Source organism: Carassius carassius, chromosome 31 (genome assembly GCF_963082965.1).
Source record: "Carassius carassius chromosome 31, fCarCar2.1, whole genome shotgun sequence".
NCBI lineage: Eukaryota > Metazoa > Chordata > Actinopteri > Cypriniformes > Cyprinidae > Carassius > Carassius carassius.
This window is the reverse complement of record NC_081785.1, coordinates 8,920,128-8,931,389: the sequence shown is the minus strand read 5'-3', so window position 1 is coordinate 8,931,389 and position 11,262 is coordinate 8,920,128. Positions and strand designations below refer to the sequence as shown.

General features: G+C 38.2%; 1 protein-coding gene across 1 annotated transcript in view; it reads right to left on the bottom strand.

Moving 5' to 3' along the window:
• Positions 1 to 993: 993 nt before the first annotated feature.
• The window catches only part of LOC132111477 (carbohydrate sulfotransferase 15-like), a 33,946-nt gene continuing 23,677 nt past the window's right edge, over positions 994 to 11,262 (bottom strand). The window contains exons 2-8 of the mRNA XM_059518815.1: positions 5,890 to 6,760; positions 4,631 to 4,970; positions 4,225 to 4,368; positions 3,666 to 3,822; positions 3,374 to 3,530; positions 1,695 to 1,842; positions 994 to 1,543 (exon numbers count right to left, since the gene is read on the bottom strand). Coding sequence (XP_059374798.1) covers positions 1,359 to 1,543; positions 1,695 to 1,842; positions 3,374 to 3,530; positions 3,666 to 3,822; positions 4,225 to 4,368; positions 4,631 to 4,970; positions 5,890 to 6,384 — 1,626 coding nt within the window. The 5' untranslated portion in view covers positions 6,385 to 6,760 and the 3' untranslated portion in view covers positions 994 to 1,358. The remainder of the gene's footprint in view (positions 1,544 to 1,694; positions 1,843 to 3,373; positions 3,531 to 3,665; positions 3,823 to 4,224; positions 4,369 to 4,630; positions 4,971 to 5,889; positions 6,761 to 11,262) is intronic.

The window sequence follows — 11,262 nt, the reverse complement described above, 5'->3', positions numbered from 1 at the left end:
ATAGGAGTAAGATACTATAATTTCATGGCAGTTATTTTTACCTTAAACTTAATGTTAGCAGTTGTTCTGAGTTCTGAGTCCCCAGACTGTGATTTTGTACAATCATGTCAGTTTTAAGACGCATTTTTTATTATCACTTTTTGTTGTCATTATCATGTTTTACTCTACAGTTGTGCAGTTTTGGGGGGATACAGTACAGGCCAAAAGTTTGGAAACATTACTATTTTTAATGTTTTTGAAAGAAGTTTCTTCTGCTCATCAAGCCTGCATTTATTTGATCAAAAATACAGAAAAAATGTAATATTGCGATATATTATTACAATTTAAAATAATTTGTTTTCAATTTATTATACTTTAAATTATCATTTATTTCTGTGATGCAAAGCTGAATTTTCAGCATCATTACTCCATTCTTCAGTGTCACATGTGACATCCGGTCTATCACATGATCCTTTAGAAATCATTCTAATATGATTTATTATGAGTGTTGGAAACAGTTCTGCTGTAATGTGTGTGTGTGTGTGTGTGTGTATATATATATATTATACATGTATATTATCAGTGACTTATTGAGATACCTATTCAAATATAAAAATAATTTTTAAAATCTATTTATCTGTTTATTTTTTACTTACCATCACTATTATAGAGTTTTAGAGAGAGAAAAATATATATTCATTACAATTCTGTCAGAAGATATCAAAGTTGTATTAAATTGGAATTAATCTACTCTTGCCCATATCTCTGTACAGTCAGAATAACAGATTAAATCATTACAAGTAGACTATAGTGACATCAGGATTCATTCACTCGCTTCAGTGTCCAGGATGGCTTTTGTGCTCTTTTTACACAACCCATTATATTGTCCTTTGTATTATATGTCCATGTCTGATTTGCCGGCAACACTGGGCCCTCTCACATTCTTAGAGCTAAAATCCAAAACATTTTTAGATTATTAGTTTTTTTGAATGTATGTTATTTTTTTTACTGCCATCTTTTCTGTTTCTGTATCCTTTCATTTTGTTGAAACACCTTGGCTTCCAGGTCCTTATAACAAATAAATAAATTGTTTATTAATTTCTCAGTGGTCATTATGACCAAATACTCTCACAGTATCAAAGTGCAATAATGAACATGTCCAGCACCAAATAACCAACGAAAAAACTATAAAAAATAAAGTCAGTGGTATCACTATATAATTGACTATAACTGAATATAACTTGGAATTCTGGCCAAAGGTGATACCAGCCACCCAGCATTGGCCTAACAAATCTAATTTAGATTTAAATCTAAGTTTAATTTGTGTCACTTTTATCTATTTCAATAATACATGTCTGTTCATTCCCTCTTCCTCAGGGCTACGTCCACAAAAAGGCAGGGTCCCTTAGCACTTGGGCCAGCCGCTGGTTAAAAGGCTCATAGAAACTCTGCAGGATCTCCTTTGTTATAGGCAGCATTGGGCCAAGATTTCGATTGGCTGGTCGCCTGGTATTGGAGGCAGGGCTCTTTGTGATGTCTGCTTCCTTCTGCAGAGTAAGAGGTCCTGTAGAGTTGATGGAGCACAAACTTGATCAGTAATATAACAGATGTGTGCACTTATTTGCACAAAATAACACATTTTTCAAGAGATGAGAGGTTAAACAAACAGACACACATTATTGTAACATGTATGCGGAAGCATGAAACTAACTTACCCAACTGTAGGAATTCAAAGACTCTTCGCATAGTGATTTTCCGGTTGGCAGCATGATCCTCAAGTCGAAGGATGAGTATCTGCTCTCTACTGAAAACACTCAGCCAGTCCAGTAGGTATATTACATATAGACCCACCTGAAGCCTCACCTACGAAAACAGAGAACCACAGTGCCACCCTCTTTGTCATTAATAACAGACATTTTTAAACAGCACAAGGTGGTCATTGACAAGCAACCTCATTCTAAAGAGATTCAGAAAGTACCTAGCATAGACCTAACACTGCATAGCATCAGTATTCAGTATTGGCTAAGCTTTTTCTGGTATTTCTGATGAAATTGTGAAAACTTTTAAAAATGTTGTATTTTATATATAAATAAATAAATAATAATAATAATAATAATAATAAAACTATTTTGGCCTCCTGGAAGTTGCTCTCGATTCCCTGGTTGAGAAGCACAGAACATCTTAAAATAATGCATTCATTTCATGTGTTCACCAACAGAGGGATCCAAAGGACCAATATAACATTTAGCAGTGTATTTATTATTTTTGTATTTTTTTTTTTTTTTCAGATTTATAACAGAATTTTATGCACTGCTATAAAATATGATGACTATACCATATTTAAAAACTAACTTCTGATGTAAACATCTGGTATAATATCTATTTAAAGTACTGTATTATCATTCCAAGAAAACAGTTCCTCTCATTCAGAAGTTTTGTACAAATTATAATATATAAATAATTTTGACAAATTTTATTTATTTATTGAAATGTAGAAAACATTTTTACAACCATCAAATTTAAAAAAAATGTCCACCACATTGTTCTCAGATAACTTTGAACCAATAAATATTTACATTTATTGATTATATGTTGATGTTTGGCTCCATTTTGAAGAGTATAGGCTAGATAAAATCTGAGAATTATGGTACAGGTATGTATGCTAAATGGCATACTATGGTTCACAAAATGACATTTGATTTAATTATATCAAAATAACAATACTGCATTCTGTTACCTCAGTTCAAATTCAGTTCATTTAATAAAATTCATTTCATTTCTGGACGGTACAAAAGCCTCTATTTGTATTATATTACATCCAGTTTACCAGACTAAGCAGCAATGATTCTGCAATCCAGACTTTTGCTGGTTCATCAACTAGATTAAACAGCTTCAAAGCCATAAATCAAACATTCATGACTTTAATCTCCATGTCAGAGCAGCAAAACAATGTATACTTCACAACACATTTAGATTTCTGTAAAATTGATTTCATTTCAGCTTCCAACAGCTTTCTCCAGAGGTGAAGATCATCTACTAGCTGCACAGCTTTGGGAAACAGCCAGAACAGTTCATACTCTGGTGGGTATATCTTATCTACACGACTGCACCTGGTGGCTGAACCAATTACATCTAACGTTTAGAAGATCTTATAACATTTTAATGAATTGAAAGAATCGTTTTTGCAACTTGACAGCACTTGGTCCCCATTCACTTTCAATGCATCATTACTAGATCACCTAACATCTGTTTTTAAATCACACAGGTTCAGAATGACATAAGATTTGAATAAATGATAATGGAATTTTCTTTTTTGGGTGTACTTTTCCTTTCAGATAGCAACAGCAAATTAAATATTCACATTTGATATGATCATGATTCATACTGCACTCACAGGCATCAGGTTGTTGAGGGTGGTATTGTAAATGCAGGAGCGGATGGACCTCTCGGCTAAGCAGCCCTCAAACAGGTCCAACGACTCTGATACTCGCTCATGAAAGTCCTCCACAGATTTATTAGCCATGCCAAAGTACAGATAGTCTGAGTAAAGCCTGCTCTCTCACACGCAAATACACACACACAGTACAAGAGGTAAGAGGACAATCTAAAAAGCATCTCTCACATGATATCTGAACCATAATAATAAATCATCATTATATCTTATTTGAATATTATTTGAGTAGTACCTCTCTACTGGGTCTCGGAGCATCACAATGAATCTGGCATCTGGTTGGACAGCATGAATGAAGTCTTGGACCAGGAAAGGAGGTTCCACGTCCGTTCCGTTGTCGTAGAAATGGACCCAAGCATTATTGTCCCACATTGTAGATGCACTTGCCTCACCTGTCAATCATAAAATGTTTATTAAAATATTAGTAAAAGTTTACAATCATGCTTGATCCTAACAATTTTTATATTTTAATTGAGGATAGTGTAAATCAGATTAATGACATTAGTGATTATTTATGGCTGGGTTGTTTTTTGTTTTTGATTTAGTTGATTTAATTTCTTAGGCCTCAGTAGACAAAGACTGAAATTTCTAATATTATTTATTGTTATGAGTCATAGCAAGAGGACAGACCTTGACCACAGCATCTGGCACATCTAATTAGAAAGTCTAGATGATGTGTATTTAATTTGAGCTCTTTCATCATCACAAAAAAATTTACATTTCCTTCAAAGAGGTCAAAGAAGTTTGGCTGACAAAACCACACATAAAATACAACTGAAAAAAAAAAAGCTTACCGATTATGATGTTAACTTTTTTGAGGCTTTTGGAGGAGTTGCTTGTCAAATGATCTCGAATCTGATTTGCTGCTTGGTCAAAAAGATCCAGGTAGTCATTCAGTGGATAGGGCTTATGGAAACCGTTACTCAGCCTGATGATACCTTAAACCAGGGGAAAACAGAGTACATTTATTTCAGTTGTAAAATAGCAAACAGAATTGCATGGCAGCTGTTCTGTAGCTGTTAAATTTGAGGAATAAAACTGAGTGTAATAAAACTCAGTGATCTGTCTAACATTAAGCAGATGCTTTGCATTACAAGAAAAGGGGAGTAATGAACATTTTGCCAACTTTCAAAAGAAGAACATCAAGCATCATGAATTCACATTTTAAACCCTGTGATTTATCTCTTACGCGGAACTCACCAAATCTCTTTCGTGTCCACCAGTGTGGTTCCTTCATAGTGGTGAAATGGACCTCCGGATGCAGCCGTAACCGGTCGTAGAGATCTGTGGTGCCACACTTGGGCTGGCCGATGATATAAAAGAAGGGCAGACAGCGCAGGCGATACAGTCTACCTGCATGCTGATGAAGGTGAGCCGGAAATGCTCTGCACAGGTAGTCGTATATTGCTTGGAAGCGCTTTGAATAAAGAGCATACAGGTTTTTCCCATATGGATCAGCGGTGATATTCCCAAAGAATTCTTCATACCAGCAGGGGTTCTTGAGATGGGGAAGATATTTGTGAGGAATTGCAGAGAATATCTGTGGATAATAAAGACCAGAAGTCTTGACAGACGTGACAGAGTGTACAGTAGCTTGTAGTATGTACAAAGTTTATGAACAAAGTTTGGGGGTCAGTAAGATGTATTATTTATTTTAGAAATTAATCATTGTATTTAAAAAGGATGCATAAAATTGATTAAAAGTGACAAAGATTTATAATATTACAAAATATGTATATTTTAAATAAATGCTGAACTTAAATAACATTATACCAATATAGGAATAAAATATATTTTAAAATATATTAAAATAGAAACCCGTTATTTGAAAATTTAAATTGTAATACGATTTCAAAATGTTAACAATTTTAATATTTATCAAATAAATGCAGGTGTGGTGAGCATACTGCAAAATTTCTTGCATTTAAAAATTTTGCCCACCCAAACTTTTGAAGGAAGAGTATGTGCTTCTTTGTATTTATTTTGTATTAATGTTGTGGACCAGGGTGAAAGAACACTTTATTTTTGACAATGCCTTTACCTGTTGAATAGCTATTGTAATTGTTGAACTGTAAAACCCATTATAATTTCCTGTCATTCAAGTTAAACTCATGAATCGAAAGGTAGCAAATTCTTCTATTATGAATTTTGCACAACCCTGGTGAGTAGAATTACTGACATACTCTTTATGTAAATTATTTTAGCCATCCATTTTTATAAAAATAAATAAATAAAAATTATATGGCACTATCACCAATATTGAAGTTCTATTCTGTAAAACATGTAAAACATTACAGACTAATGTAATGACTGATCATATGTAATTCTAGATAATGATCTTAATCTTAAAATTCACGGAAACAATCAAATATGCCATTTTTTATGTATATAATGTTTTTAACTGTTAAAAAAATTAAATATGTTTTGTGTTGTTAGCAATATAATTTAAATCCACATACGTCTGGCTCTTTCTCTCTCACTTCTCTCAGGTCAGGCACTTTTCTTTGACTGAAATCCACTTTGGCCACAATACTCCTCACCACCTCTCTTACAACTGTGTAGTCTGTAGTGAAGGAAAGATTAGGGGGCAGCTGTGCCGGATGAGACTCTACAGTAAGGTGATATGGGGATGCCGTCAAATAGAGCCCTTTCTGTTCCCTCGTCAAGATGTAGGATGCCATGATGAGAACGGTGACAATAAGTCCGAAAAGGAAGCTTAAGATTTTGATTTTCCGTACAGACCCGAGTGTCCACAGGCTCCATGCTTGATGTTGTGCTCTGTTGTTCTCTTTGACAGTCAGTACACTCGTCCACCTGTTGCTAGGGTGTAAAAATGCTGGCTTGTTTTTGGAGTACTCCAATTTTTCATCCAGGCCGTTGAGTATCCCATGCCTGTGGCCCATTTTTGTGTGTTGCGTTAGTTGTGTTTTCTTCACATATGAAGTGAATCCCATCGATGTGAGTTATAGTATGTGGTCTTCATCATACTGCTCTCATGAAATGGACAATAACCCAAAAGAGCTGTGTTTTTCCAATAAAATCAACATCTTTCATGCAGCAGATGCCGTGTGGCTTCAGGTCATTGTTTATATTGGATGTTTGTGGGCAGGAAGACAGACAGTGGAATGAGTGGGCTGGGCGCCCGAGGCTTCCCGCACACGTGGCAAGGGGCAAGACGTGTGGGAGACGATTAGAGCATTCCTTCAATTTAGCTGCCACAAATGACACAGCGGCAGCAGGGTTGACAGTGCACCAGCACAAACAGTGCAGATTTGGTTGTCAAGGTCACAAACGCTCAAACAGCAGCTTAGATAACAGCAAGGTCTATTCCTGCAAGACAAAAAAATAGTAATAAACCATAAATACTCAAAGACGGTTCATTTATTTGAGTCTAGGAGGCAGAGGATGGTGGTAGTACTCTGTTTCTGTCTCTCACACATGCCAATAACTCTGTGATGGGGTTTGGATAAGCATCAGAGAAAGGATGGCAGGAAGATCACACAGACAGTGTGGCATATGGTGGGTGAGGGTATGTACAGTATGTGTTTGTGTGTTTTGGAGAAGTTAGGGCATAATCCATTCAGACATGATAGCCTCAGGACATGCCTAATTAAGAACACAGTAGTCCAGTTGCAAGCTAATAGATACATTTTTTATTTGACAACCTCCACTCCTTCTTTCTCCCTCTCTGTCCTAATCTCTCTTTGTCTTTCTTACTTACTGTTTTTTGTTGTTCTTGGAAATTATACATATGTAAATGGAAATCTGTCTAGTGGAACTATGTGCAAATTCTACAGGACTATGATTGAATCTGTCCTGTGTTCTCCATTTACTGTTTGGTACAGCTCTGCTACTCAGAGGGATAATTTAGGCTTCAGAGAGTAGTGAAAATGGAAGAACGCATTATTGGGACTGATCTACCTACCCTTCAAGATCTGCACTTTTCACGGGTTAAGAAATGGACTCTGAGGATTGTCCATGATCCTTTACATACTGCATTCAATCTTTTCAGACTTTTATCTTCTGGAAGGCGTTATAGTCTGGTTCAAACAAGAACTACCAAATTTCATAATTGTTTTTATTTCTATTGTGGGGGTTGGCACCTCATACCGGCAGAAAATTCCTTGTATGTTATGCAAACCTGGCCAATAAATGTTGATGATGATGATGATGTTGCAAGATTAAAACTTTAATATTAAAGCAGAAATCAGAGCAAAGATCAATGATCAAAACAACTGATGTGAAAATGGAAAGGTAGGGAAGATTTACGGGGACTAATCAAGGCCTAAATAAGTAAGTAGTTACTAAATAAGTTTCTTATGCTGCATTTATTCATTAATTGATTTTTTATATCATTAATTGATTTTTCAGAAAATTTCTGCCATATGCACATAAACCGACAGTCACCACTGATAAGCTGCTACTACTAGATATTGTAGAAACTTCATTTTCTGTAAAGTTGTTTTGCAATGATTTGTATCATAATATACAAATAAACTTCTTGAATAAAAATCTTGAATATTGTGAAATATTATTGCAGTATATATATATATATATATATATATATTTTTTTTTTTATTGGTTTACATATCACAAATATATAAAATTAATTAGACAAAAATTATAATTATAAAATAAAAAAATCTATATCATACTATATTCATGTTAATTTATCTTATAATTAATAATAATAATAATAGTAGTAGTAATAGTAGTAGTAGGGAACTTCGAACTGCGTCCTCTAGGGGCCGCTTTGGGGAACACCTCGTCGTGACCTGTGTCTGAAGCATACATTGAAAAAACACCAACTTGTTGGCCGGCGACAGCCTCCGACGTCACTACCGGCGCGACTATAAATAAGCACCGGGAGAGCACGTCATTATCTTCTTCATCTTCACTGACTGTTTTGTTTGAAGCAGGCATCTGAAAGAACCGGTAAGGGTGATCTTATCATGGCGACAACTAGCAAGCGTTTAGACGATGTGTGCATCCGTGTCGGCGTTATTTGACACTCGATGACACACGCGATCTTTGCGTCATTTGTTTGGGTGAAGAGCACGCACGCGATGTCTTTGAGGAGGCAATCTGCGTGCATTGTGAGCGTTTATTCAATGGAAAAAGCTCCGCTCTCGTTCGTCTCTCTTCTGAAAGAAAAGGAGGAAAAAAGGCAGCCATCTGCTTCCCGCGGTTCAGGACCTGTCCGCGTTGAGGCGTGGAAGAGAATGAGCTCGTGAGAATACAGGTGGATGTGTCTGAATGGTTTAAAGACGGAAACTTTCCCTTTTGCGCTCGTTAAAAAAAAAAAAAAAAAGATAGAAGGGTGGCGGACGAGAGAGAGAGCCTCAGGAGGGTGATGTTATATCTTTAACACTTTCTGATACTGAGGTTAGTGCTCTGCTGGGTTTTTACCCAGGAAAAGCAGGATATATTTGAGGATGGTGAAAAAAGCTGAGGCTGAGCCTTCTCAATTCTCCTATATGTAGAGCTGTTGGAGGTTATTGAGGAAAAATTACCTTTTGACCATAACCCTCCAGTTCAGGTGAGCCCTTTATTTCTGCATGATCTCCATAAAGAGATTAAAAAGAAATGAAAGAGGCCGTTTTCTTCTTGCATCCATCGGTTTCGGCATGAAAGTAATCTGCCGGCATCGAGGTGATGCGCGAAAGCGGCTATGAGGGAATGCCCCCTGTAGAAAGAGCAAAATATTTTATAAATAATTTATAAATAATTTTTATCTGTGAAAATTTTTTCTTTCTGCAGGGGAAACATCCTCTCTTAATCTCCATCCTTGCCATTTAAGCCCCTTCAGAAAATCATCTCGCTTAAATGGCAAGGCATACGCAGTAGCAGGTCAGGCTGTGGCTTTATTACACACAATGCTGGTGCTTCAAGCATATCAGACAGATCTGCTATGAGACCTGGATAGAGGCAGGGGCCTTTTTCTGATCAGATAGCTGAGCTGCGCCGCACCACGGATCTCTCTCCGTGCTACCAAGCAGGCCGCCTCTGCCATGGGCCGGACTATGGTGGCCATGGTGGCAGCGGAGAGACATCTGTGGATGAACCTGGCAGACATCAGGAGGAAAGAAAATGCTTTCTTCTCGATGCTCAGGTTTCGCCTTCTGAGCTTTTCGGTATTTCCGTTGAGACGGCGATTTGAGAAGTTCAGGGAGACGAAGGCGCACTCTGCTGCTTTCAGATCCTTCGTTCTGCGAAGGTCCAGGTCTGAGCCCGAACAACATAGGGGTCCTGGCCTGTCTCGATCTGAGGTTCAAAGACGGGCACAGAAGGCTAGTGTCGCAACTCACGCTCCTCCCCCACCTGCGGGCAGGGGTCACGATGAGGTAAGCAGAACCTAAGGGGTATGATCTAGACGAGGCAACGTTCAATCCGAATCGGAGTGATACTGAGGTATCTACTCATTGCCTTTGGGGATATTTAACCCTCTTGAGTCTAAGAGGTTATCAGGAAAAAATAGCCTCATGACGCGTATATGCGTTAATCGACTTCAGAGGGTTAACTTCTGCTTTTATCCTCCCCTTCCTAATTCCCCTGTAACCACCAGCTCTCCACCTGATCGAGGTTAGGTGGAAACCTCTTGCATAACAGTCTCCTATGCTGGACCTATAATGTTTTTATGGTTCAATGTTCATAGCAACCACCTGACTGATGGTCCAGACTAAAAGGAGGCGCCCCTTGAGCGGTGCTCCAGCGCAGGAGGGTGGGTGAGTAAATGTAACCCTCTCTGTATATACTTATGTGTATTTAATTGCTGGTGGTTACGTGTCTACTAATAAACTCTGTGAGTTTCCTTTTGCAGTGCTCAGTTACAGTGTTTACTAAACACTTGCCAGCACCAGCCATCCGGCTTCATGTTCCGGTATTAGGCTGCTGAGATCACAGGTTTCTGAGGGACCCTCCTTGATCATCAGGCCTGGCACAGCACTGCAGGGAATTTCATGGATGTCCGGCCAGGTCACCCCGAGGGGTTTCCTGGCCGCTTAGGGGTGCTGTCGCATCTAGCGGGAAGTGGAGGTGGCAGTTACAGAAGTCTTCTTGTATATGCTGCCTCAGGTGATGCTCCCCTCGCCCGAGGTTTGTAAAATTGAGCTTGCCTCTTCCGTGAGATTCAGCGCCTCTGCGATGCTTAGGAACCTTTAAGTACACATGCTAAGCTTTGTGTACTTTCTCAAAACCACATGGTGGTCAGTGTGCACGTGAACACTTTGCGCACTTTCTAAAAATCCACAAGTGGTAAGTTTGCACGCAAGACTCTGCAAACTTTCTGAAATCTTGTACGATAAGGGTTACGCGCTCCGCTTCGTTCCCTTTCTTGAGATGATTAGACCTTGGTTCTTTGGGCTCCATTCAGCCAGTGTGTATTTGTTTATACACCTCAAGCATTGCTTCCCTCAACATGAGGGGCTATTTGGGTGATTCTCGTGGTAACTTAGCAGCACTCCCCTTTTTCCAAAAAAGGGTCGCCTATGAGCGCGCTACTCTGAGCTCGGAGTTCTCCTCTCATATGAGACTGAGTTCTCTGTTATTTTCCCCAAAGCGCTCCAGTATTGTTTCCATAGATCGAGTTGATGACTCTCAATCATACTGTTTTGAGATGCAACATTCCATCTGTGAGCTGCTCTATCAGAGTGCCACGAGAGCCCCTCCTTAGAACAGTATTTGAAAATCCATGTTATGGTAAGTGTGCACAAGTCTTTGCACACTTTCTGAAATCCACACTGTGGTAAGTTCGCACGCTAGTATTCTGCGTTCTTTCTAAAATCCTATATGGTGAGGGCTTCGCGCGGTTGCTTTGTGCCCTTTCTTGAGTT